We start from the raw sequence: 27599 nt of genomic DNA, 5'->3' as shown, positions 1-27599 counted from the left end.
TGGTTTGTCGGGGGGTGAGGGGATGGAGAATCTAAAAATTCATCAGAAGAACAAAACTTAAAAAGTAATTATGTTCTACAACAAATGACTGGTTGAAGAAACTTTGGTACATCTATTCAATGGAACACTATGCAGCTGTTAGAAAAAATGAGGTCATGAACTTTGCATATAAGTGGATCAGCAAGGAAAGTATCATGCTAAGTGAAATGAGTCAGAAAGAGAGAGACAGACATAGAAATATTGAACTCATCTGTGGAATATAGAATAACAGAGTAGGAGACTAACACCCAAAAATAGTAGAAATAAGTACCAGGAGGTTGACTCCATGGCTTGGAAGCTGGCCTCACATTCTGGGGAGAGGGCAACTCAGATAGAGAAGGGAACATCAAGTAAAATGTGGTTGGAGGCCATGGGGGGGGGAGGGTATGCGTGCTGAATGTAGACTAGAGACTGAACACAATGGCCACTCAACACCTTTATTGCAAACCACAACACCTAATTAGAGAGAGAGAACAAAAGGGAATACCCTGCTACAGTGGCAGGGTGGGGTGGGGAAGATGGGATTGGGGAGGGTGGGAGGGATGCTGGGTTTATTTGTGGTGAATGGGCACTGGTGAAGGGATGGGTTCTTGAACTTCGTATGAGGGAAACATGAGCACAATAATGTATAAATCTGTAACTGTACCCTCAAAAAAATAAATTTTAAAATTTTTTAAAAAAGTAATTAAGTTCTCTGATATTGACAGTGCAGTAAAAGAGGAATCCCATCTCATTTCTGCTAATAGAAATGTTATTGATACTATCAATTTACAGACTAATTTGAAAATATTTAGAGAAGTTAAAAAATGTGTATAAACACTGTTCTAGCAATTCTACTTCAAGAGAAATTAACACTTTTCGACTCCAACAATGTGTAAAATTAGAATCGACTTAATATCTTTCAGAGGCAAAATAAACTATGTCTGCATGTTTGTGCACCACACATCTTGAAAACAATATACAGAGGGACTAGAGAGATAGTATTCCTTGAAGATTGCAGGGTAGGGTATGGCTCAAAACAAAACAGAACAATAAAACACTCAACATTTGGGTGTGAAAATAATATGTACAATATGAGATCATTTTGTAAATTTTAAAGACACATTTCAGCGTTCTATGGCAACTAACACATCATTTATGGCTACCAATGGGTGAGTTAGAATACAAAACATGCATAGAAAAGATTGACACCGAATTCATGTATTGGATGAATGAAAAGGAGCAGAAACGGGAGGAAAGTTTTCTGTGGTGGTAGTAAATATTTATGTCACTGTCACTGTGTCACTGTCATCCCGTTGCTCATCAATTTGCTGGAGTAGGCCCCAGTAATGTCTCCATTTTGAGACTTCTTGTCACTGTTTTTGGTATATCCAATTCGCCACGGGTAGCTTTGGCATATCAAATTCACCACAGGTAGCTTGCCAGGCTCTGCCGTGCTGGTGAGATACTCTCCGTATCTTGCAGGGCTCTCCGAGAGGGGCGAAGGAATCGAACCTGGGTCAGCCACGTGCAAGGCAAACTCCCTGCTGCTGTGCTATCACTCCTATATTTTGTTTTGTGGGGTCACACTCAGTGGTACTCAGGTCTTAACTCTGCTCTTTGCTCAGGGATCACTCCCGGTTAAGTTTGGGGGACCATATGGGTGCGGAGGATTAAACCTCAGTGGGCTGAGTTCAAGGTGAGTGCCTTGCACACTATAATATTGCTCTGGCGCCTATTAATGTTTATTTTTGCAACCTGAAGTAAACAAAATGTTAATATTTGCTAATATTTAATAGGTGAATACATGGGATTATTTTTGCATTCTCTTTACTTTTCCGGTGCTTTATAAAAAAATACTCCTTGACTTTAAATGACTATGGCAAAAAAAAAAGCTATTTATTTGATAAACACTAATATTACATTAGGTGTATTTTTGTTTTTGGGGTGATTGAATATGCTCTGGGTCCCAATTCCATCAGCTGTTGAAAAGAAAAAAAAGCCAATAAACGGTCACTTTAAATTCTTTGTAGATCAAATACTCTCAAAATCATAATTTATTCCAATTCAGGCTACCTTCACCCATCTTTTTCTTTTTAAGTCAGCAGGAAAACTTTTGGCCAAAGCTTGCTCCATAATCGTCTGCCCAACAAAAGTGTTTTCTTTTCCTGTATTTATTTTCTATTTTAATAATAATCCTAAATATACACATCCGCTTTGGCATTTCTGTTAATCCCCGGGAGGGAGGTGGAAGCATGTGATCGCTTGGAGATGCTCCCCCTCGGAAAGCGAAGAGCAACCTGCGTTCTTACCTGGGCTTCAAATTCTGGTTCAAGAGCAGCTAATTAGGGGAACGGGTTTAAATGCAGCCACTATCCACTCCGACCGGGGGAAGATGTGAAAACAGGAGTGGGGGCAGGGACGACAAAGGGTGCGGGCCGAGAGGGCAGCCAAGCTCAGAATCCCTGGTAGCATCCTGGCTGCTGGGGGAAGGTGCGATTGGCTGGGCGCAGCCTAGAGGGCTCCCGGCAACCAGCCCGCGCCGCCCGCCGGACCGCGCAGACCGGCCGCTCCCTCCAGCCGCGCGCGGATCCCGGGAGTGCCACTTCGCGGCGGAGACTGGCACGGCTGCTGCTGCGAACCCAGAGCCGCCAACGCTTCACCGCCGACTCCGACTTCGGTGCAGCCATGGGTCCCCAGCTGCTGGTAAAACTGGAGACGGGGCCTGCTTTTGAAGCCAGGCCCATCAGTTTCCATTTCTCTGCCCTAGAAGTGGGATCCCTTCCATTCTGGGTCTTGGGTTAGCACCGTAGAAAGTTTCACCCACCCCCCACCCCCGGGACAGAAAGCTTTGCCTTCATCTCATATTTTTACTTTCTTGGCAGGGAGTTTTTAGTCTAACCCGTTAACTTTCACATGTGTCACATCTTCAGTTCTCTCTAAATCCAGTTCTCTGGAAATCTTTGCCAGGTCTCTGGACGTAGCATTGGTTTCTATAGCTCAGCTGAACTATTGGTTCTTATTATTTACCTTGATTATTATTCACATCATCATTTTCTTATTGATATTCACGTAACGTGTTATTTCCAACGTCATGTAGACCAACCCTGAGTATTGGTCTAACATTTCTAATTTCTTTCATTATTAAATATTTAATTGTCTTGATGTAAAAACAGAGTTGTCCGGATGATAGAGAAACCCTCCTTTCCGAACAAAAAAAAGGGAAAACGTGTCGTCAGTTTGCTGCAGTTTTTAATGTTGTCAACTCCATTATAGGATCTGGTATCATAGGTAAGTAGTGATGTTTGGTATTTTTTGATTGCCGTTCTGTTATTTTACTACACTGTATGTTTTCAGAATACAGGTTCACACTACAGCTCTCATCCCCAACGCACCAAGGAGCGTCAGATAAAGGCCATCACTCCTCTAGTCTTTGCTCCCACCTTCCACTTTCTTTCTTCTCTAATAACCTCAATTCTGATGTATTAATTTTAAGTTAAAGGTCAAACTTTCCTAGGCTGCTAGTGTTCCGTACTTTTAAAAGAAAAATATTAATCAATAAAATTGGTAATTTTATTCCATTATAGTTTTTCTTTTGTCCTATGTAGCAGTGGACTTGGATTATGGTGGACTTGCATATAGGAGATACTAATTTTCTTTCTATAGACTACATGAGCAATGATAGTATTACTTTTTTTTCCCCCTCTACATGAAGTTTCTACCATGCATCACCTTTCTATGACTCCCTAGAAGGGCAAAACCTCCAGATTTTTGGAAATATTGAAAAACTTCTCAAAGTTTAATGTGAAAACATAATAATCTTTTAAAAAGTTATATTCATGAATACTTTTTTACCTACCTTGTTGCATTCTATTTTAAAGTAGAAAATATTATGCTTTATTAACTTAACCATTTAAACAATAGCATGAAATAGGCTTAGTGGAAATGCGTATAATTTTTTAAATCAAAGGAGCCAAATATCAGAATGAAAAGAAATGAATGCTTAGAAGAAGCAACTTTCAGAAGCAATGAGAAAATTCTAACAATCAATATATTGCATTGTAGTTTCTCTTTTTTTTCAGTGTTGACCATTTGTTTTGCTATTTGAAAGCATTCAGTTGGTCAAAATGCAGAGGAAAAATAAATCCAACAAAATGCAATACTCATTAAGAATATAGTTTATTCCCACAGAATTATGCTATTTTAATTAGGATCATCGTTGAATATTTTATCTAAATCTGGCTATTGGCTTCCACAAGTCACACATTTATGTGTCTTGATTTCACTTGTTTCACTATTGAGACCATGCTTTATTTTTTTTTTTAAGTATAACAGAAAATAGAGGGACCTGAGCTGAAAGCAAGTGAGGCCAAAGACCTGTTTGAAATTATGCTTCCATGTACCAGGGAGGTGCTCACAATTCTGTTGGCAGAGTTCCAGAATAATTCCTGATGTGAACACTTGAAGTTGATCCATGTCAGCTTAACATTCAAAGCATTTTTTTTAAAAAAGGAGCTCTTTATTATGCTTAGTGGGTTTTGGTTTTTTTTTTTTTCAAAGAATAAAAATTCTGGGTGGAAATATTTTAATTTAAACATTGTATTCTTAATCTAAAACTGTGCATTTCCCAAATAATTTCTGAGAAATAATTTTATATATCCCTTTCAGCTTTATTAAAAAAATTGGTCTGCTTTCACTATATTCTCTTCCTATATGGTCACCCCATTGAACTCCATCTACTCTCATGTCTCATAATCCTACTGTATTATCATCCCAATATTCAGGTTAGAACATAAGAAATATTTTAGGTTGTTATTCTTCATGTATTCTAAGTTGTGTCTTTCCCTCACTCAGAATTGAACATCATTTATATAAACAAACATCTGTCTTTCTATTTTCTTAGTCTTACTCCAACATCTTGCAAACTTGTTCTTTTGTTATGTTCTCAACTTCCAGTATTTTATTCTGAAATAAGTATTTATATGTTAATATTTTAGTCATATGTACTGTTTACAGCTGTTACATAAATTTGTAAATGTACTAACCTATTGCATCCAGAATTGGAGAAACTTCTGTATTTCTATGTTTTATTAATGTTATGGGTGGGGCATTTTGTGTTTTTCCAGGATTGCCTTATTCAGTGAAGCAGGCTGGCTTTCCTTTGGGAATATTGCTCTTATTCTGGGTTTCATATGTTACAGGTAAAAGACTGTGTAAATATTTATTCCTGCAACTTAAAATGAACTGTGACCATTTTACAAACACACACACACACACACACACACACACACTCACACACATGCACACAGATTCACCTACACACTTTCACACTGCAGTTGAACTTCCTAATTAGAAAGCACATTTAAGAATTCTAAAGAATTTAGACACTTCAGTAGGAGGAGATTTGCTTTTCTTGCTAATCCTTTGAACAGATTAGAAAAAGAAGAAAAGCGTTAAAAAGTACCCAGCTGAATCCTTTCCATGTGCTTTTTCCTCTTTACTCACAAATGGTAGACGATGGAGTCATTTTAAAGGCTAATTATGGCTGAGTAACTTTGATTATGGCTCTAAAAGTCTAGACATCGGGGCTTCCTTTCCCACAAAATTCATGGGCAGGAACAAACCAATGAACAACCTTTTCCAGCTCTACTAGTGCAGGTGGAAATGAAATCCCTGGTGCTCAATCAGCAGGACCCATCCTCTTCTGTCCAGGCCTGCTCTTGCTCTCTGCCTGCCACTGTCTTCTATTTTTTTTTTTGGGGGGGGGGGTCACACCCAGCGATGCACAGGGGTTACTCCTGGCTTTGAGCTCAGGAATTGCTCCTGGCAGTGCTTGGGGGACCATATGGGATGCTGGGGATCGAACCCGGGTAGGCCGCATGCAAGGCAAACGCCCTCCCCGCTGTGCTATCGCTCCGGCCCCTGCCACTGTCTTCTAAAGCAGCAAGCAGTTGCTTCTCACTTCTCTTCTGCTTCTCCTTCTGCATGTAACATGTTTCGTCACATCCATATTTTACCACTCCCCCACCTAAGTGTAGGTTTTGCAACTCAGAATCTTCTTTGCTTCCTGTTGCTTTTATCTTTGCCCTGTTATCTCATCAGCTTACTTCACAACAGTTTGTTTTCTCCACAGAGCACTGTGAAAGTGGCCTTAGTGATAAAACCACAGGCAGATGTCACCTGCAGTGCTTGCTGCTGTTGTGGTGCTGATGAGTGGGCCTCTGATGCTCTTTTACCAAGTGGTACAAAATATTTCAGCTGTTCCCTTCTCTGGAGTATTTACTTGGGTCTCAAGGGAGTGATGTTTTCTGTGACACCATAGCTACTCAGTTACCATTCCCCAGATCTGGGAGCCAATGACTGATGGAATCCCAAGAGCTGCTATTTGGGGTATTTTTTCCTTGCTCACTGACTGGGAAACAGGAAATTTCCTTGAGGAGGGACCAACGTGTGTGACAGTTGGAGCCCAAAGCACTACCTCTTCTGAGCTGATTTGCAGCTGGCCTCCCTATGAGGCCACTTTCTTTCTGAGAGTTTCTCCTGCCCTGTCTGTCCTCTCACACCACTTCTTCTGAGAGGATTTGTTGAAGGAATCACCTGCCCCAAGAACCTCTTTCTCAGTTCTACTCTTCATATTCTGACCAACATGCCATATCATAAACTCTCAAAGTTCCAATACCAACCCACAATTTTATTTTTCTCTCTGAGTAAGAGAGAAGCCTACAAGATATATGAAATTAGAGCCAAGACCTCACATTTCCTCACTGCTCTATTTTATTTCCTATTTATTTGTGGGAGGGCTGGAGCGATAGCACAGCAGTAGGGTGTTCACCTTTCATGTGGCCAACCCTGGTTCGATTCCTCCGCCCCTCTTGGAGAGCCCGGCAAGCTACTGAGAGTATCTCGCCCACACGGCAGAGCCTGGTAAGCTACCCATGGCGTACTGGATATGCCCAAAACAGTAGCAAGTCTCACAATGAGACACGTTACTGGTGCCCGCTCAAACAAATCGGTGAGCAACGGGATGACAGTGACAGTGACAGTGACAATTTATTTGTGGAATCCTCCCAAGCAGTGACAAGGGTGTCCCAGGGCCATTTCTGGCAATTCTCTGCCAACAAAGTCTGATGGTTTAATAAAGTGGTGCTGTTCAGTCCCTTTGATACTGGAGAGCACCTGGACCAACACTGATGCCAGAGGACCACTGCCTTACAATGCAGTGCTCAAGAGGCCTCCCAGCTTCACCCAGTGGTGCTTAGAGGATGTACTGCATAGAGTGGAACTAGGAACTCTGTCATTCACACTGACCCCTAGGATGTGTTCTCAGTCCCCTGCTTTCTTACCACTCCTACTCCCAGACCTACTGCTTCTAGACACAAGACAGCTCTTAATCTGTAATTTGCAGCCATTATTTAGTAATCTGGTTTCCATATGTTTGTATTTATTATGAGCTGATGGTGTTTTAGGAATTGAATTCTAGTTGTGACAGCCTGTATCACTCTTCCAATCTGGGAAATTACCCTTGTCATTTTAATTTCCTGTTTTCCAGTCAGTGAGCATTGGAAGTTAATTAATTTCTACCCAAATATCATAACCACTGCTTATGTGTATTGTATATATCTGAACACATTATAAATGGGTAGGTAGAAAAAATTAAATATATATATATATATATTCCATCTAAGAATTGAATAACTGAGACTTTGCTAAAGTTCAATTACATAAGTAAATTAGAGTGTAAATGACTTTCTACACTAATTATCTATGTGAAACCATAGCAGTGACCATAAGACTTTGTAATCTGCGGTCACATATTGCATTATGAATTAATAGAAATTACTTATATTGAATACTTGCATGATAAAAAATAAAAATAATTTTGTTTTTAAAAGTATTAAGTTAAAATAGCATACTTTATACACTGTAGATTATTCTTTTTTATTTAAATTTTTATTAAGACATTGTGATATACAAAGTTTTTCATAATAGAGATGTTTCAGGAATACAATGTTCCAACACCAGTCCTAACCCTGGTGTCCTCCTCCTTCCACAAATGTCACTGGATTCCCTCTCACCTCCACAGCCTACCCCCTTGAAAGGCACATAAATTTATTTTGGATTACTTGCTCCAACAAAATTTAAGGGAATAGCAGAAGTTATTTTAACCAATATAAATAAGATGTTAATTCAGTCATTATTGGAAATGTATAAAATCCCTTAGCAAGCTGGAAGAAAACATATTTTTCTTAATCTAGTAGAGGAAAATCATATGCACCCTGGGTGAGTGTCATATTCAATGCCACATGTCAAGAAGCTCTTTTAATGTTTCGTGCAAATCTGGTTCAAAGGCTATGAATTCTCTAGACTGTTGTCTGCCTATGAAGCTCTGTGTTGTTTCCTCAAATCTGAATGATAGCTGGACAGAGTATTCTTGGTAAGGTGTTCATTTTGTTGAGTTTTTCACTTTATCCCTCCATACTCTTCTGGCTTGCAGTTTCATTTGATAGACCTGCTGTACATCTTATAGGGTTTCATTTGTATGTAATTCCCCTTTTTTTTTGGATCTTTCTGCTTTCAGTAGTCTAACTACATCTTTGGAATTTGTCATTTTGAGTACAATATGTCTTGAAGATTTACTAGTTGAGACTATCTTCGCTGGATATTGGTACCTATAATCCTCATCTCTGGAAAATTTGTGTTGATTATTTCTAAAACTATCATATCTTTATTTCATTAGCCTTCCTTTAGGGATTCCAAGGAGTCATATATTATTCTACTTAAACTCAACCCATAGTTCTCTGGTTGCTGCTCATTTCTTTTCAGACTTTTTTTCACCTTCTGCTGTTTCCTCCTTCTCATCTTGGAACTCCTTGATCTTTTGCTCAGCTGCTGTTATTCTGCTATGCAGAACTGCAGTTGAGTTTTTTATATTGCCTACCACGTTCTTTATTTCTGTCATTCCGAACTGCAGTAGTGTTTTTTTTTTTCATTTTAACTCTTATACTTCCCTCTTATAGTTCCTTGTGCTTTGCTGATTACTGTGCTTTTTTTTTTTTAACTCATTGAACATCCTTATCATGGTGTCACTGAAGGCATTCTCTGACAATTTGCTGATGTTGTGTAATATTGTCTTTTTTTTTTTTTCCTCACCGAGCTTGCTGGGCTTCTACATGTTTCTCCCACTGGTTTTCTAGTGTTCTTGTTGTGTTAGGGGTAAGTTTTTAAGAAAATTAGGCTGATATAGCTCTCTCTCTCTCTCTCTCTCTCTCTCTCTCTCTCTCTCTCTCTCTTCTTTTCCTGTCTTCACCAAATAACAAGAAGAATAACCATATGCAATATGTCATTTGCTATGTATATCTGTCACTTCAGGAGCTGTGGAGTGGGGCTGGGCACAGGTTGGGTGTGGAGGCTGCGGGGATTTAGCCAGTAAGGAGGAGGCCTCCCTCCTGTTTCAGATTAGGCCCATTGCTGTCAGCTGGAGGAGGCCAGCCATACCTGGAAAGACATAGCAGCAAGCAGGTCTGAATTACTCTTTAAAATATTGTCAATGCATGGTTGTTTGCCTCAAGAGTTATTTTGTATCTTTTAAAGGTCATAAAGATATATATATCCCATTTAACAGGTAGTTTTCCTAAATTCTCTTTTTATCTGAGAAATGTTGATGAACAAAAAAGAATTATAAAATTATAAAGAAATATATAACCCCCGTTTTTTATTCAAAGCTCTGTTCCTTAGTCTTGGCCAAATTGCTGCTCTGCAATTTTTCTTCTATCCATGCCTATTTATACTGATCAGTCCCTCCATATTGCTACAAGTGTTACATTTCTGAAACCCTGTCCTCATTCCTCTAATTAAAACATAAAACGAATGATGAAAGATATAGGGAAAACAGGGGGGCAAATAACAAATTACTTTTAGTTTGACCAGCTTCATTTTTTTAAGTTTCATTCCCAATTACTCTAATTTCTCTACTGCTGTCACCAAAAATATGTGAGCCAATTACTTTATTTATTCTGGTTCTGTTCCCCATATAGAACAGACTTTCATGATGCCATCTATAACTAGCACTCCAGGCTGGACATTCTTTTTCTTCTATACTTGATAAAATTCTGTCATATATGTCAAAGATAAATGGAGTCTTCTTTGAAGCTTTTTAAAATTTCATACAAAAGAAAAAATTTGTTTCTATGTACTTTGTACTTTTGGCATATTTGAAATCTATTTATTAGGTTGTGTACAATGTTACATTTCACTCAGATACATGTACATTTAGCATTGTGCTTTATTGGTTATTGATTCATTCAACTAATATTTGCAACTGTTGCCATTGTAGCAGTGAAGAATTGTGTCCTGAAGTATGAAGTTCACAATATTTTCTTATGCAGACAAGCATATGATACCATAATAAATACATGTTCATGATGATAAGGAAGGTACTGCCATTTAACCCGTGTTCAGAGAAGTCATCTTGTTTGGGGAAGGAGAAGACTCCTCCAGTGTTTATGGAAAAGTTGAGTGAGTGGTATAAAAATGAGAAAGTTTCCTTTGAAAATGAAAATATGGACATGTAAAATAAAATGGAAATGTCACACTGTCACACTGTCATCCCATTGTTCATCAATTTGCTCCGGCAGGCACCAGTAGGGTCTCCATTGTGAGACTTGTTGTTACTGTTTTAGCATATCGAATATGCTACGGGTAGCTTTCCAGGCTCTGCCGTGCGGGCGGGATACTCTCAGTAGCTTTCCAGGTTTTCCGAGAGGGACAGAGGAATCAAACCTGGGTCGGCCTCATGCAAGGAAAACACCCTACCCACTGTGCTATTGCTCCAATCCTAAAATGGAAATGATAAAATTACAAAAATGGGTAAATTATTCAGTCTGACTAAAGTGGTGGATATTTGTAAGTGAAAAAAGATGGAATAAGAGAAGTTTGTGGAAACATTCATAAAATTCATATAATTATAAGATAATTATAATGATAATCTTTACCATTTTTTGAATTTTGTATACATACTGAGCAAAAAAAAAGTCATTATACTTAACCTATCTGGCTCAGTGACATAGATATTCATATACTGGTCTTAGCAGGAGAAAATGCTGACTTCAAAGGTTAAAATAATTCGCTTAAGGACAGTAGATATATGGGAGAAGAACTGAGATTTTGTGATTAAGTGCATGATTCTAGGCCCCACTATTAAGCTGAGTCCTGATTCATTACTAGCTCTCTGAAATCAGGCAATTAACTTCTCTGCTCCTCTTTTTTTTTTTCGTTAAATCAGATATAATAGCACCTATCTAAAATTGCAAAGATTGAGCAAATTAACATCTATAAAGCATTTAAGAAAAGGCTAGGTACACAGAAAGTGTTAAAGTATTGCTTAGCATTTTTGTGGTGGTTATCATCGTCTTTGTGTGTGTGTGTGTGTGTGTGTGTTTTGTTGCTGTTTTTGAGCCAAAGTCAGTGATGCTTAGGGGTTACTCTTGGTTATGCACTCAGGAATTATTTATGAAGGTTTTCACAGGCCACGGGGATCAAACCCAGTGAGCCATGTGCAAGGTAAACACCCTCTCTATTCACTGTACTCTGCTCTACATCATCTTTCATTGACTCCACATATAATGCTTTTCCTACAGTCACACACAGCCATCATAGTAAGTTTTTAAAAAGATCAAACAGCATACATTGTTGCTCATTATCACTTATGTCATGTCAGCACAATAGGTACTGTAGCACTGTAGCACTGTCTTCCCATTGCTCATGGATTTGCTTGAGCTGGCAGCAGTAACGCCTTCATTGTGAGACTGTTATTACTCTTGTTACTGTTTTTGGCATATCAAATATGCCACACATAGTTTGCCAGGTTCTGCCATGCAAGTAGGATATTCTCGATAGCTTGCAGGGCTCTCTGAGAGGGACAGAGGAATCGAATCCAGGTCGGCTGCGTGCAAGGCAAATGCCCTACCTGCTGTGCTATCACTCCAGTCCTTATTTTCTGAATCCCCTAAACTTTGTTGTGCATGTATGGTGGGGTCTTTTAATCATTATTATTATTCTTTTTCTTCACTCATTGAATGCCTATGACATGCCTAAATGCCAACATTCTGGATAGCTTGGACACCTGAACCACTTCCTGTTGCTAGTTACTTTTTGGTCAGGTAGGGAAAAGAAAACTGATGTATTGACTTTTATCTGCCTCCCCTCTTCCAGCCAGTTCATTGAGCAAATATATTTAAGTATTCGCAGCCATGTGACCTCTTATAGCCTAGTTCTCGCTCTTAGAGAACCTGGCAAGGTACCGAGAGCATCCTGCCCACAAAGCAGAGCCTGGCAAGCTCTTCGTGGTGTATTTGATATGCCGAATACAGTAACAATGATGGGTCTCATTCCCCTTACCCGGAAAGAGCCTCCAATGCGGCACCGCTGGGAAGAACGAGTAAAGAGAGGCTGCTAAAATCTCAGGGCTAGGACGAGTGGAGATGTTACTGGCACCCGCTCGAGCAAATCGATAATCAGTAGGATGACAGTGATACAGTGATACAGTGATATTTGTTTCCCCAATAAAAAAAATAACTGGAAATTGCACTGTTTCATCAAAGGTAATGCATTATGAAAAGATAGTAGGCCTTGTCATGGAAATACTGTAGTATAATTTCCCTTCTCTATGGTGATTGTCGAAATATTAAGAAAAAAATCTTGGAAGATATGTCTCAGTGCTCAGAAGGCCATGTTCAGGGCCATAAATTCATGCCCAACTGAGCCTGAGTACCCAACCCCAGTACAGTTGAACTAAGCACTGAACCTTCCTTCCTTTTTGACTTGAGTATCTCTAGAAGTTATCCCACAGAGCACCCTGAGCACTGCTCAAGAGCCCTCTCCACACCAACATACCAACTTTCTAGTAAATGTTATCTGACATGTGTTTGTACTTTTTCTACAGACTTTTCTCTTGTTTTGTTGATAAAAGGAGGGACCCTCTCTGGAACTGACACTTACCAATCTTTGGTCAATAAAACATTCGGCTTCCCAGGGTATCTCTTCCTTTCTATACTGCAGTTTTTGTATCCTTTCATAGGTAAGATGAATTTGAAGATGAGTGTCATAATTGTTTGGAATGACTATTTCTGAGTAAAATAGCTACTATTTTGTAATTAAAGAATATTTGTAATGGAAGTATTTTCAGAATGTTAACTTATTCAACTCCCTCTCTTTTCCTTTTTTTTTTTTTTTCTTTTTGGGTCACACCTGGCAATGCACAGGGTTACTCCTGGCTCTGCATTCAGGAATCGCCCCTGGCGGTGCTCAGAAGACCATATGGGATGCTGGGAATCAAAGCAGGGTCGGCCTCGTGCAAGGCAAATGCCCTATCCGCTGTGCTGTTGCTCCAGCCCCTCCCTCCTTTTTTCCTAATCTTTCCTTTTCATAATCTTTTTAGTTAATTTTCTGAGTCTTTTATTAATCAAAGAGAGAGTTGGTCTTATTTGATTAGGCTGTGTTTCCCTAATTTGAAAAAATAAAATAATCTGGAAATAAAAAGGGAAGTAATGAGTGTCTTCTAATATTAAAATTTTTATAAAGCTCAAGATTCATGGACAAAGTCAGCATGTTGTTTAAAGTTTGTAACTTAATGGTGGAAATGTGAAATTTTTTAATGAGTAAAACTCTTTTTTTTTTCTTGCTTTTTGGGTCACACCCAGCAATGCTCAGGGGTTACTCCTGGCTCTGCACTTAGGAATTATTCCCGGCGATGCTTGGGGGACCATATGGGATGCTGGGAATTGAACCCGTGTTGGCCGCATTCAAGGCAAAATCCCTACCTGATGTGCTATTGCTCCAGCCTATAAAATGAATTTTAAAAGCAAAATAGATTACATATTCATTGACCAACCACATTCACTATTACTTAAGGATAAGGTTCTAGAAAGTATCTATTTTTATTTTTTTATTTTTTTGCTTTTTTGGATCACAATCGGCATGCTTAGGGGTTTTTCCTTGCTCTGTACTCAGGAATTATCCCTGGAGGTGCTCAGGGGACCATATGGGATGCTGGGAATTGAACCTGGGTCGGCCTTGTGCAAGGCAAACGCCCTACCCGCTGTGCTATTGCTCCAGCCCCGGAAAGTATCTATTTTTAAACAAAAATTTATCTGTAATATAAGCTAGTAGTCTTTTATAAGCCTCTTGTTCAGTTATTTGTAAAATTATTTGAAATGCATATTGGTAAATACAATACATATTTGAAAATAGCTGAATTACACAAGTCTTTGGGAAGTAGCAACTAATTGCTTTCAAGTTTAAATGGTTTGTTGGTGTGGCGACTATTATTTTATCTATTTCTTTCAGCTATGATAAGTTACAACATAATAACTGGAGATATTTTGAGCAAAGTTTTCCAAAGAATCCCAGAAGGTATGTCAACATATTTATTTTATATTGTTATTTGTAATCTGCGGTTCATAATAATTTATAAACAAAAATTTTGCAAATGGATGAATTAGATGACTTCAAATATCTGATAATATCCATAACCCTAATTTACTTTTAAATATATTATTATACTTATTTAATAGTAATTTGTATTACCAACATTAATTCATTCTGCTATACTATATTAATATGATTTTTAAATGGTTTATATTTTAAATATATTCTGTCATATATGCCTAGCTCTTCTATTAACATTTTCTCATAAACGATTTTGGGTATACCATTTGTTAAATAAGCAAAGTGACCTTTCCCTCCTTTATTCCATCAGAGTATAACTAATATAGTTTAATCTTTTTTGATGTGTAGTACTGAGTTTTGACATATTGTATAGTCATATAACCACAACCACAACCAAAATACGAAGCAGTTTTATCACCTCTCCCATATTTTTTCTATCCTGCTTTGTGGTTGACCTCATCTCCAGCCTTCAGCAACCACAGATCTGATTTTTTTCCCAAGTTTTGCCTTTCCCAGAATGCCAGAAAAGTTATACCATACATTATATGCTGTTTCAAGTCTGTCTTCTGCCACTGCATAGTGCATTAGCGTTTAATTCATGTCTCTGAGTATATTAGTTGCTTGCTCTTATTTTTTAAGTGCTGAAGAATATACCATCATATAGCTTACAACAGCATCATCATAGAATTTACAACAGTCTAATACACAATACTTGAGCAACATTTGGGTTGTTTGGGATGACTACAAAAAGCCCTCTATAATATTATAGTATCTACCATAATACTACAACTTTCACCATATCATTATTATTTGAGTAATTCAGAAATTAAGAGATCTTTTTTCAAAGAGCTTCTCAAGTCATACTGGAATGTGACCTAGTTCTACAGTTGCTGTTGCAGTTGGAGTGATGTAAAAAGTACTTCATTTCAGTACTTGAATCATTTGTTCTGAAGACATACAAAAATAAAATAAAGAAAAATCTAGGGCTAGAAATTTTTCCTATTCCTCTCACAGGGTCTGGAGAAATCTGAAATCAGGAAATCTGAAAAATCAAACTATTATAGACCCACTGCTAGCTAACTATCTGTTCTTCTTGAGAAGGTTAGTGCCCACTTTGAGTTCTAGTCTTTTCATCTCTAAGTGAAAACTTTGATATTTCTGATTCATAGAGTTATAGAGTTAGGAAAAAAAAGGATAATGCACATGGTGCTTACCATACAGTGGACTTATAGGATACTTTCATTTATTAATACTGTTACCATGAACTGTCTGCACCTTCTGTCCTAGTCCTCAATTTCCAAATTTGGTTTCATAAATTTAGTTCATATTAGTACAGAGGATGTTAAGTAAAATGGGGCAATTATGACACTATTTGTCCTATAATTGTCTAATTTGCTCAGATTTTCCAATTATGTAAAATTTTTGGAGGTAAGGTCACACTGGTGGGTTTGGAAAACTAAATGCCTGAAATAACTCTATTATGAACAACTTTGTAAATCATGGTGTTTTAATGAAAACAAATTTAAAATTTAATCCAATTATATAAATCTTAAATAAAAAAACAAAATATTCACATGTAAATTGGTTATAAATTCAGTGTTGAGTCTATAAATTTCCTGCACTAATACTGTAAATTAACACTGGTATAACTCTACTATCTAAAGTGCTATAAAAATTTAAATTTGGGGCCGGAAAAATAATAAAGGGGCCAAGGTCCTTGCCTTACTTATACTGAACCAGTGTCATTAATGAAAATTTTCACTAAGTTTCTTATATAAAAATATATGACCTAAAATTCTTTTATCAATTAATTATGTATTTGACACATAATACACATGTATTAGAAAAATGTTAGAAAAGATTTATAAATGGAAATGATAGAAAACTTTCATACTCTCTCTCAGGATAATCAAATTTAGACAGTCCTCCACAACTGCCTTTCTTCTTTCCTATGTTTCCATTAATTATGTATGTTTTCAGAGTAAAACTGCCTGTAACTTCAAATATTCATATTAGGGAATATTCTATATTCATCCCATAATGTGCTTCTTCTTTTCTTATCAGTGTATTGAGAAAAATTCTTATATTAACACATAGGAATATCTTCTATTAAAGGCAGGTCAATATTCTTTTGAGTAAAATCCATTGAAAATATACATGAAGCAAAATTAATATTTTGAGATAAACATTTTATTAGTCTTTAGTTGTGGATTACATACTTCAATAATATTTGTATATATGCTTGCAAAATCATAGATGAGGCATAATTTCCCTTCTAAATTCTCTTCCTGGTTATTAATTGTATAATAATAGCAAATGGCTTTTAAACATAGATCACAAAAGCCAAGAACATTATACTCAATTTATTTATTCATTATTAAAGAACCATAATTTACAGAATTATTGGTAGTTGAGTTTTATGCATATATTACTTTAACAACCAATCCCACCACTGATGTCAACTTCTCTCCACCAGTGTTCCCATATTTCCTCCCCACCCCAACCCTCACCCTATCCCTGTCTATCAACTTAAGAGGCATATTACAAAGTTTCCGTGGCTGCAGCTTTATCTCATATCTTCAGTTTTGTTGAGTCTCATATCTTCATATCTCATATCTCATATCTCATATCTTCAGTTTTGTTGAGTGTTTTGAATATATGGCTATACCACTCACTCATATCACAGATATCACTGAAGACCTATTGCCTGTTCACTCATTACATACTACTCTCTTTTATGTCCCTTGATTTCTTTCCTTTTCTGTCTCCTCTCTAAACACCGGGATCAAGGGCAATCTAGGTTTCCCTCTTTTACTACAATAGATTTACTCATCCAGTATTCTACATATCACATATAAATGAGATCATCCTGAAAAATAAAAGCTATTTTTGTCAACTTCTAGATAATTGTTGAATGTGATATTTTGTAATGTACACTCCACTTGTATATTTTATAAAGTATAATATGATGCCAATTTAGTTAGAAATAAATAAAATTCTTAATTTTTCTTATTTTAATAATTCTAAATTTCTTAATATACAGCTGTAATATCCCCCTAAAATGTCTTACGCTGACAAATGGATAATTGCTTAAACTTTTCTAACAACCAAAGTCTTAATTCTTTAAACAAGTCAAAGTAATGAGAAATGTTGATATAAGAATTAGAATGTTGGGGGCTGGAGCAATAGCACAGCAGGTAGGGCATTTGCCTTGCACGCAGCCGACCCAGGTTAGATGCCCAGCATCTTATATTGTCCCCTGAGCACTGCCAGGGGTGTTTCCTGAGTGCAGAGCCAGGAGAAACCCCTGAGCATCGATGGGTATGACCCAAAAAGCAAAAGAAAAAAAGAAGAAGAAGAATTGGAATGTATAGGTGATTTTTAAATTTTTCAAAAATTTCAATATTCAGTCACATTATTCAGCAGTTTTTCTTCTGGGTGTTTATTCAAAAAGAAAATGAAAACACAAATCTTTATCTCTTTGATTATCATGGCATAATTTAGAGTAGCTAATGTATTTACAACCTTCAAATCCATTCCTGAATGAATAAAGAATATATAATCACACCTGTGCATTGCCAGGTGTGACCCAAAAAGCAAAAAATAAATAAATAAAATTTTAAAAAAAGTTAGCTTTGTATAATGGCTGATCAGTTGCCGTGCTGTTTCAAGAAAGCACACGAATACTAAATTAATAGATTGTATACTGGAAAACAATGTGATGTTCCGTGCAATTTTAGTATTTTTTATAATTTTAATATTCACTCTATTTTATATTATTTAACATTTAACATTTTTATTCACATGTATTTTTAGATCAGTATAGGCAATATATCTCATTAGGTCATTAGTGTAAAATGTCCATTACCCCTAATTAAGATTATCAGTTATTATGTTTCTAGATACAATTCTAGGATTTTCATCTAGGTCAGCAAATATGTTTTCTACAGACATTAGTAGAAGTAATTAAAGGATTACTTTAAATGGAAATAGATATGCAAATAATTTAATTCAAATTCTTTTCACAAAAATATTCACAATTTAAAAATACTGGATCACTGTATCACTGTCATCCCGTTACTCATCGATTTGCTCGATGAGGCACCAGTAACGACTCCATTTTGAGACTTGTTACTGTTTTTGGCATATTGAATACACCACAGGGAGCTTGCCAGGTTCTGCCGTGCGGGCAAGATACTCTCAGTAGCCTCCCGGGCTCTACGAGAGGGGCAGAGGAATCAAACCCGGGTTGGCCGTGTGCAAGACAAACACCCTACCCACTGTGCTATTGCACAAAAATATATAGTAGTGTAAATTAGGCTTTTAGGAAATTGAACTGATATTTTCACACTTTAATTCAGAATTTTATAATTGTTAAGATGCAGCTAAACAAATAATCATGAGTAACTGTTGCATTCCTCAATTGCATTATACATGTGTGCTTGTGTACAATTCATCCCTTTTGAAGTTCCCTTATGTTTGTATGCCATATAAGAAAATTAATCTCTTTTTTTTTCAGAGAAATAGTCCTGTTTCTTTCCTCTTTCTCTGACATATATTTAAAATTATAAAATTACTCTCATTATAGACTTGGCTTCTATATGCTTTGCAATTTGCAGAAAATTAATCCACAAAGATTTGAGGGCAATTTAAAAATATGACAGGATCTCTAAAGAAATTCAGTAAAAGCTACAAATTGTAAAGTACCAGTGTCTCTATTGAAATGGATATTTTGCTTCTGACATGAAAGCTGTAATTAGCACAGCTTTAAATGTACCCCCCACACGCACTTTTTTTTTCTTTTTAGATGACAACTGGTGATTCTCAGGTGTTATTCCTAGCTCTGCACTCAGGAAATACTTTGGTGGTGCTTGGGGGACCATATGGGACGCCAGGGATCTAACCCAGTCGGCTACTTGTTTGCAAGGCGAATACTCTACCCCCTAAAATGTACCAACAGCACAGCGGGTAAGGCATTTGCCTTGCACGAGACCATCCGGGGTTCGATTCCTCTGTCAAGAGAGCCCGGCAAGCTACCGAAAGTATCCAGCCCACACAGCAGAGCCTGGCAAGCTATTCATGGCATATTCGAGATGCCAAAAACAGTAACAAGTCTCACAACGGAGACCTTACTAGGGCCCGCAGGAGCAACTTGATGAACCAGGGAAGACAGTGCTACAGTGCTACAATTCTTTTTTTTTTTTTTTAATTTTATTAGTTCACCATGTGGAAAGTTACAAAGCTTTCAGGTTTAAGTCTCAGTTATACAATGCTCAAATACCCGTCCCTTCACCAGTGCACATATTCCACCACCAAGAATCATAATATACCTCCCCCCTTCCCCCCACCTCCCCAGCCCCCCACCCCACATGTGTAACTGGTAAATTTCACTTTACTTTCACTTTACTTTGATTACATTCAATATTTCAATAAAAAAATTTCACTATTATTGATTTGGAGTTTCTCCCCCCTAAAGTCGATCTGCTGAAAAGAAAGCATTTGGTAATTTGTTTTCCATTGCTGAGAATGAAGAGATATGAGGTCTGGAGGCCGCACTAGCAGCAGCATAGTTTTGGATTTCTGTATGTTAGTATTTTAGTAACTAAGTCTAGTGAAATGTCTGCCAGGAATCACAACATTGTAAGCTTGTACCTTTCAGCTACTTTATATTCCACATATGAGTGCGATCTTTTTATGTCTGTCTCTTTCTTTTACAATTCTTATTTGAGGCACACATACAATCACGTGCACCAAATGGTTACTTACTCTTGATAGACAAGAGTCTGCAACATATTCCAAAATTCAGCCTGCTTTCCTTCAGGGAAATCAGTTCTTTCTTAACCAAAGTATAGCAATATAATGACTGTTTTTATATAAGCCTTGATTTTAAAAAAAATTGTTAAAGTTTTACTGTTTAAATCTCTTTGGGATACAAAAGTTTAAAATAAAACAAAAAGTAGAACATGCCCTATGTTCATGTAGCTTTCGAAAAGAAGACATTGAGGGGTGTTGGACAAGAAGTGGCAATGCTTTTATCTTTGGAAATGAGCTCTGTAATGTCTAGGTTATAGTAAGTGGACACAGCAAGTTGGAAGCAGGGAAACTGATTAGGAGGTTATTAAAATAATCTGAATATTCTCTAGAGAACAGAGACCAGAGTAAGTTGTGAGCACTACCAGATGTGACTCCAAAACCAAAACAATAATAATAATAATGAATTTGAATGTAAAATAGTTTAGTCTTGCTTAAACTATAGGTTCATTCATGTTATTTTATATCTCCAGCTTTACAAATAATGTTGTTTTAATCTGTTTTTATGAAATTTACTTAGTCTTAAAGCCTATCATTGGGTCATATTTGCTGATATTTAGTTGTTGTTTTTTTTTTGTGTGGTACAAATATTTACTTGTATCAGTAGTATATTGTTCATATTTATAAACATGTTTTAATTTATTGTGTTTTAGTTGATCCTGAAAACATATTTACTGGTCGTCACTTCATTATTGTGCTTACTACTGTCACCTTTACTCTGCCGTTGTCCTTGTACCGGGATATAGCAAAGCTGGGGAAGGTAATTTTGAAATTTGTTCATTTATTTTCACATTTTCCCTTTCCCTTCTCTCCGCCAATGCTCTCCACACACACTAGGTGGTGGTGCTTGCACACTGTGCCATTGTGTTTGTCACAGTCAGTCCCGGTGCTCACACACATGCGTACTGAATTGGCTGCACTCTGGGCTGTGGTGCTAGCACTTCCTTTAGTGCTCAAGGGGATGTGTGCTCCAGTTGTGGTGCTTGGACATATCTGGTCACAATGTTACCAAAAAATCCCCTGTGGCACTGGGAGTGTTGGACAGCAGAACAGCTAGGACGGTGCTCAGCACAGGGAATGACTCTGGGGATTGAGTTCAGGGCTACAGGCTCATTCAGCAGAGCGTTAAGCACTGAATTAATTTCTAGCCCCAGGTTTTCTATTTAAATATGACAAATGATTTTTTTTTTATGCACTACCCTCAGTGGTGCTCAGGGCTTACTCCTGGCTCAGTGCTCAGAGGCCTGTCCTGAAGGGGCTCAGAGAACCACATGTAGTGCAGGGTATCAAAAGCAGATCAGCTTTGTTCAAGGCAAACACCCAAACCACCATACTATTGCTCTAGCCCCTGAGATACATTTTGTTACCTGCATTAATTTTTCAAACTTCTAGCTCTGTGCTCAGATTTTTAATTATCATTAATTTCACTTTGTTTATAGTATACTAAACTGTGGTTAATTCTTCAGTTTATCTGACAAAACTGATGTTTATTAGTTGATGCGTGCTGTACTCTCCTCTTTTTAAATAATAGATATTCTGATATGTTTTTAATTTATAAAATATAAGAAACTATACTTAATCCAAGGTTTAATTTTCTGCATAAAATATCATTTTTATAGAGTAGTTTAGACAATTTGAAATTTAACAGTAATATATAAATAATATATAATATATGTAACTAATATATAAAGCATAAGCTTTAATCACTAAAAATTTTATAAATTAGAATGTTTGTCATGCTTGTCAAGTGAATTTAAATAGTGATTTGATTAATTAATTGTAGGAAATTTGATTGATTGGTATTTATGATTCACGTGAATATTATAGAAAATATTAATATCCTGTTAATGAAACCAACTCAATTATTCAACTAATCACATGTGCTCATTTACATAATTTACTCTTTATCTGCTTGTACTTTATTTTTTTATTCTAATGTGACATTTGTAGGATATGCCAAAAACAGTAACAATAAGTCTCTCAATGAGAGACGTTATTGGTGCCCGCTTGAACAAATCGATGAGCAACGGGATGACAGTGACAGTGACAGTTAATGTGACATTTGCATTTTTACTCAAAATACTGTTGATACTATGTCTACATAGTACCACGTATTTCAATGGAGAATTTCCGAAAAATTATACGTTATTTTTGTAATCTATTTTTTAAAAGTAAATTGTTAGATAACTTTTATTTGCCCCACACTGTATCTTATAATAGATATATACATTACAAATAATGTTATAAATAATTCTACGTTAATACAATTTAAGAATTTACATAAAAGAGAAATCTTTCAAATATACAGTTTAGCAAGAACAAGACAAGAAAAATTTTTAAAAATTAAAGGACAATCTGAATAGGCCTATAAATGTTTGTGTGTTTATACTAAAATTTAATGTTGGTTTTGTTAGGAAATATTATACAAAATGCTTAAATATCTGTGTTAGTAAGTAAAAGATAAAGTCTCTGTAGACGCAAAAAAATCACCTGAATAGACATGGAAAGAGCATATAAAATAAATAAAACATTAATTCATCATTCAAAACAGTATAAAATTCTTAGAAGCAATGCATAAACAGGTCTTTCCTAATATAAACTTTTAGTTTTCACTTAGATCATTATCCATAGTTGTGAAATCTGAAATCCAGACAGAACTGAGGATAGAAATGACACTGTAGAGTATTTCTACAACTTTAGCTTCTTTCCCTGACAAAAAGTAATTAACAGTATAAATAATATTTTGATGGTGAATTATCTGAAATTATTGAGCTATGCTTCATTTGACATGTTTAGTATAAGAATAAATCTTCTGAAAGCAGAGGACAAGGCATTTGTAAAAGCAGAGCCAACATCATATTAATGGAATATTTCCCCTAACTATCTTTTAAAAGTGTCATTACTATGTCTTCCAATTGTTAATATTGTTCCCATAGTGTGGGATATTGCAAAGTGAATTCTTAGAAAAGCCTTCTATTTCATTTGAAAAGAAAATTTCTCATAGAGTTCTCTTAGTAAGTATTGAATATTGTTTGGGGAAAAAAAAAACACCACATTGCTATCTGTAAGTTAATCTTAGAATTAGCAAAAGAGGGCTGTGATCTAGTCTGAGGAGCTCTGATCTAGCATTGCCACTTACTAGCTGCAAGACCTTGGGAAGGATAATTAATACCTTCGTTTCTCAGTAGCACTGTCACACTGTCATCAAGTTGTTCATCGATTTGCTCGAGCGGGCACCAGTAATGTCCCCATTGCAAGACTTGTTGTTACTGTTTTTGGCATATCGAATGTCATGAGTAGCTTGCCAGGCTCTGCCATGCGGACTGGATACTCTCTGTAGGTTGCCAGGCTCTCCGAGAGGGACAAAGGAATTGAACCCCGGGTAGGCCTCATACAAGGCAAATGCCCTACCCGCTGTGCTATCACTCCAGTCCTATTTCCCAGTAAATCAGAGAATTCACAGTGTCATCTTCTTCTTGATTAAGCTAATCACTCACAAAATAATGTTAATAACATGTTCATTAAGTGAGAGCATTTATGTATTTTTCTTCTCAGAAAAAGTATAAAATATTCTGTATTAAAAATTAAAATAAAAAACACTTACATAATATAATGAGCATACAGATTACACAAACAGAGAAGTTTATATTTTAACCCACTTAGAAAAGAGAGAGAAGAGGAATTTGGAAGCAAAGGACAAACCACAAAGGAAATGTCAAGTCACAGATTAGAGAGCTGAAAGAAAAAAGAGGGACACCAAGAAATGAATGTGAGACACTGTGTATTGGGATTAGGGGTGTAAATTGGAAATTAGGGGGTAAAATAAAAACAGAAAAAAAGTACACACACAAAAAAAGCAGAAAAATAGGACTTGAAATAAAAAGAAAGCAATTTCACTTCTACTTTCATAATATAATTTCAAAACCTTACATTCTGCACAAGAAGCTATTAAAATCATTTAAAATCATGTAGCAAGATAATAATAGTCACTGTGATATATGCTTTATATTTAAGAGAAAAGCTTAAGATGACAATCTAATATAAAGGTACATTCTTGAGTTTATGAAATATTATAAATAGTAGCCTATAAACCATTGAATAATTATATATTTAATTGTTTAAATTTAGTCTCTGTGAAATCACAAATTTATTCATGATTGAGTTTCAGTCAGATAACATTTCAACACTGATGATCCCTTCACCACTGTCTACTTCCCTCCACCAATCTGCCCATCCCCATTTGCCTCTTGCCCACCAGTCTTCCTTCTACAAGAGGAACATACACACACATATATATATGTATGTATATATATATACATGCATATATATACACACAAATATGTTTTTACTAAGTGGTTTACTGTACCTTTGTTGACAGCGTTTCATACATAACATTTTATCACCTTTCAGCTCCATCTCCTCCTCCTGATTGAATGCTTCCCTCTACCACAGATGTCCCTGTCCTATTCCCAGACTCTTCAATAGCATATTTCCTACTGCATACCAGATTTCACTTTCTCTGTCTCCATTATCTTTGGGTATTCACTATATCACTGTGATGTATCTTTATATCCTGCATGTGAGAGATCACTAATGTGTCAGTCTCTAAAAAATACAGGTTTACTGAAGTAAAAGGAGAAACACCTAATATTGCCAACAAAATGAACTATTCTAAACTGATGGTATTTTTTAAATTTTCTTTTACAGATCTCTCTTATTTCAACACTCTTAACAACTCTAATTCTTGGGATTGTAATGACAAGGGCGGTTTCGTTAGGTCCTTACATGTAAGTTTTATTATATTTGTTGATCTTGGTTTATATTCATCATATAAGTATATAACATAGTATAAATGCGGAAATATAAAGTAGTCATTGTACCAGAAGGATTAACAAAATTAATCATAATTACATATGAGTCACATGTGCCATGGGTTTAAACTAAATTTCATTATTGTTTCAATAACCAACCTTAAGAATTCCTAAGTGGGAATTGTAAGAGAAGGGACTTTGAACAGTAACAAGTAAAATCAAAGTGAAACATTCAGGAAAAATGCAGGGAGAGATGGAATACCTTTCTCTAGTTAATCCAGAGATAGGGATTTCCTAATAAAGTTTCACCAGCCTTGGTTGAAAAAAGAATATAGAATACAGTTGATATTCTTCTCCATAAAAAGAATTATAGTGTTTTTTGAAAATCATTCTTTAGTTTCTGCTGAAATTATGTTCTTTGGTTACTTTTTTGTTAAAACACTTTGGCATTTCTAATAGTGGCATTATTTGTTTTTAATGCTATTATTTGGGGGGAGGAAATGGTGGCCAATGGTTTGAGTTTCCCCAGTTTTTAACAGGTTATTTATCCATGAAATTTGTAGTGTAAATATTGCTATATAATCCACTTCATTATTATGCTTTTAGTATAGAATAAACTCACCACATAAAGCCTAAGTAGTTTACATCCTTAGTCCCCTAACAATGCTGGAATGGAATTAGCTTAAATTGACTTTCTACATAAAATTTTGTTCCTACAATACACAATAAATATTTGCTGGATAAATAATAATAATAAATTATAGAGTTCTCCTGAGACCTTAAATATGTTCTCAATTTTGTGACAAAAAAAAATAAAATTCAGGGGTGGAGAGATAATATAGGGAGGGGCAAGGTGCTTGTTTTGTATGCTGCTGATCCTGATTTGATCCCTGGCATCACACATCATCCTCCAAGCACTCCGAGGGGTGATATCTCAGCAAAAAAGTCATGAGTAAACCCTGAGCATTACTGCGTATGCCCCCAAAACAAAACAAAGATGTAATTTCCAATAAATTGCAAGTAACATTAAACATATTGGATTCTCAATGAATGCCATCTCTAAGGGGAAAGAAAAAGGAAACCTGGTGATTTATGATGGATGACACAATCCCCAAGTTACTTCTTTTTCCCTGTTCGTTAATTATTTTTATCCTTATTTTTACTTTTTTGGGTCATATCTGGCAACACACAGGGGCTACTCTGAACTCTGAACTCAGGAATTACTCCTACTGGTTCTCAGGGGACCATATGGGATGCTGGGAATCGAACCCAGGTCTGCCGCATGCAAGGCAAACGCCCTACCCGCTATGCTATCGCTCCAACCCCCACTATTGGTTAATTATTATTCCCCAAGGTCAGTTCATTTTTTTAACAGGTAATGTTTATGTCAGGCTTCTTAGTTTACCAGAAAGCACCAAAAATTATGCCTCAAATTTTGGAGAGGAGAAAGAAAATATTTTATGGAAATATATTCTCCTCTAAATATACTTTTCTGACCCTTGTTTTAGAAAATGCAAAGATGAAAGAAACCAAAAAGGACTTGGATTGAAGAAACAGGTCAAAGGGTTGGAGGCGAGACTCTGAGTCTTACTCCCTCCACTACCTGCACACTCCAGAGTGGTTCTGGTGCTCCCACCGCAAGGTCCAAGTAGCACCAAATTGTAGGATCTGAGCATGGACTCATCTAACTGGGACCACCTGTCCACCTATTATCAGGAGTGCCCCCCAGCCCCGAGAGTCTCTATTTACTGCTGGGAAGATTCTTCCTGCTCCACAAAGCAAGTGATCTGGAAAAATTTCCCCCTGAACCCCAAATAACCAAACACCTACTGTTCAAGGATTTAAATATCTATAATGATCAGATTAATGATCTCATAAAATAATTTCATGCCGGTGTGCAGTAGTATTACTCAGCTTTATCTGCCAGGACCAAATACAATAGGTTGAATGGCTTAAGCACACAGGTTTGCTTTCTTTTAGGTTGAGACTCTGCCAGCAAGGTCCAGTTCAGGGATCTCCTCTGGCTTGACTTCCTGCTGTGCCCTCCCAAGGCAGAGAGTGGGGGTAATCAAACCGGTGTGGCATCTTTCTGAAAGAGCTCCACTCCCCTCTGAGTTTCCCTGCCCTTATGACCTCATCTAAATCCTAAATCCGGTTATCTCCCAAAGGCACCAGTTCAGGATGCATTCACCTGGGGGCCAGGGATGCAACATGTTAATATTGTGAGAAGACACAATTCAATCCCTAGCAATTATCTTTCAAACTGCACCTGGCTGGTTTCAATGTGGCCATTTCTTTCTTTTCATTTTGCCAGTTTATATTGAATGACTATTGTTTCTAACCATTGTGCTGTGCCTGAAAAAGGCAGAAGGGCTAAAGTCATCACCTGCTCACGTGTTCACAACTGAAGATAAATGAAAAAGATTTATTTTAAAAACAAAGCAACCACAATGACAGTCCAGCATGAGGGATGCAAAATAGGATCAGTGGGCAGTTGTAGCACCAGACAGCACT

The 27599-nt window shown here is 36.6% G+C and overlaps 1 protein-coding gene across 2 annotated transcripts in view; it reads left to right on the top strand.

The window, feature by feature from the left end:
* Positions 1 to 2339: 2339 nt before the first annotated feature.
* The window catches only part of SLC38A11 (solute carrier family 38 member 11), a 65583-nt gene continuing 40323 nt past the window's right edge, over positions 2340 to 27599 (top strand). For both annotated transcript variants that reach the window (XM_055122326.1, XM_055122325.1), the window contains exons 1-7: positions 2340 to 2724; positions 3195 to 3309; positions 5145 to 5219; positions 12959 to 13093; positions 14362 to 14427; positions 20928 to 21034; positions 24982 to 25061. In XM_055122326.1, the coding sequence (XP_054978301.1) occupies positions 2707 to 2724; positions 3195 to 3309; positions 5145 to 5219; positions 12959 to 13093; positions 14362 to 14427; positions 20928 to 21034; positions 24982 to 25061 (596 nt within the window). In that variant the 5' untranslated portion in view covers positions 2340 to 2706. The remainder of the gene's footprint in view (positions 2725 to 3194; positions 3310 to 5144; positions 5220 to 12958; positions 13094 to 14361; positions 14428 to 20927; positions 21035 to 24981; positions 25062 to 27599) is intronic.

Source organism: Sorex araneus, chromosome X (genome assembly GCF_027595985.1).
Source record: "Sorex araneus isolate mSorAra2 chromosome X, mSorAra2.pri, whole genome shotgun sequence".
NCBI lineage: Eukaryota > Metazoa > Chordata > Mammalia > Eulipotyphla > Soricidae > Sorex > Sorex araneus.
Note: the sequence above shows the minus strand (reverse complement) of the source record. Positions and strands in the feature narration are given on the sequence as shown.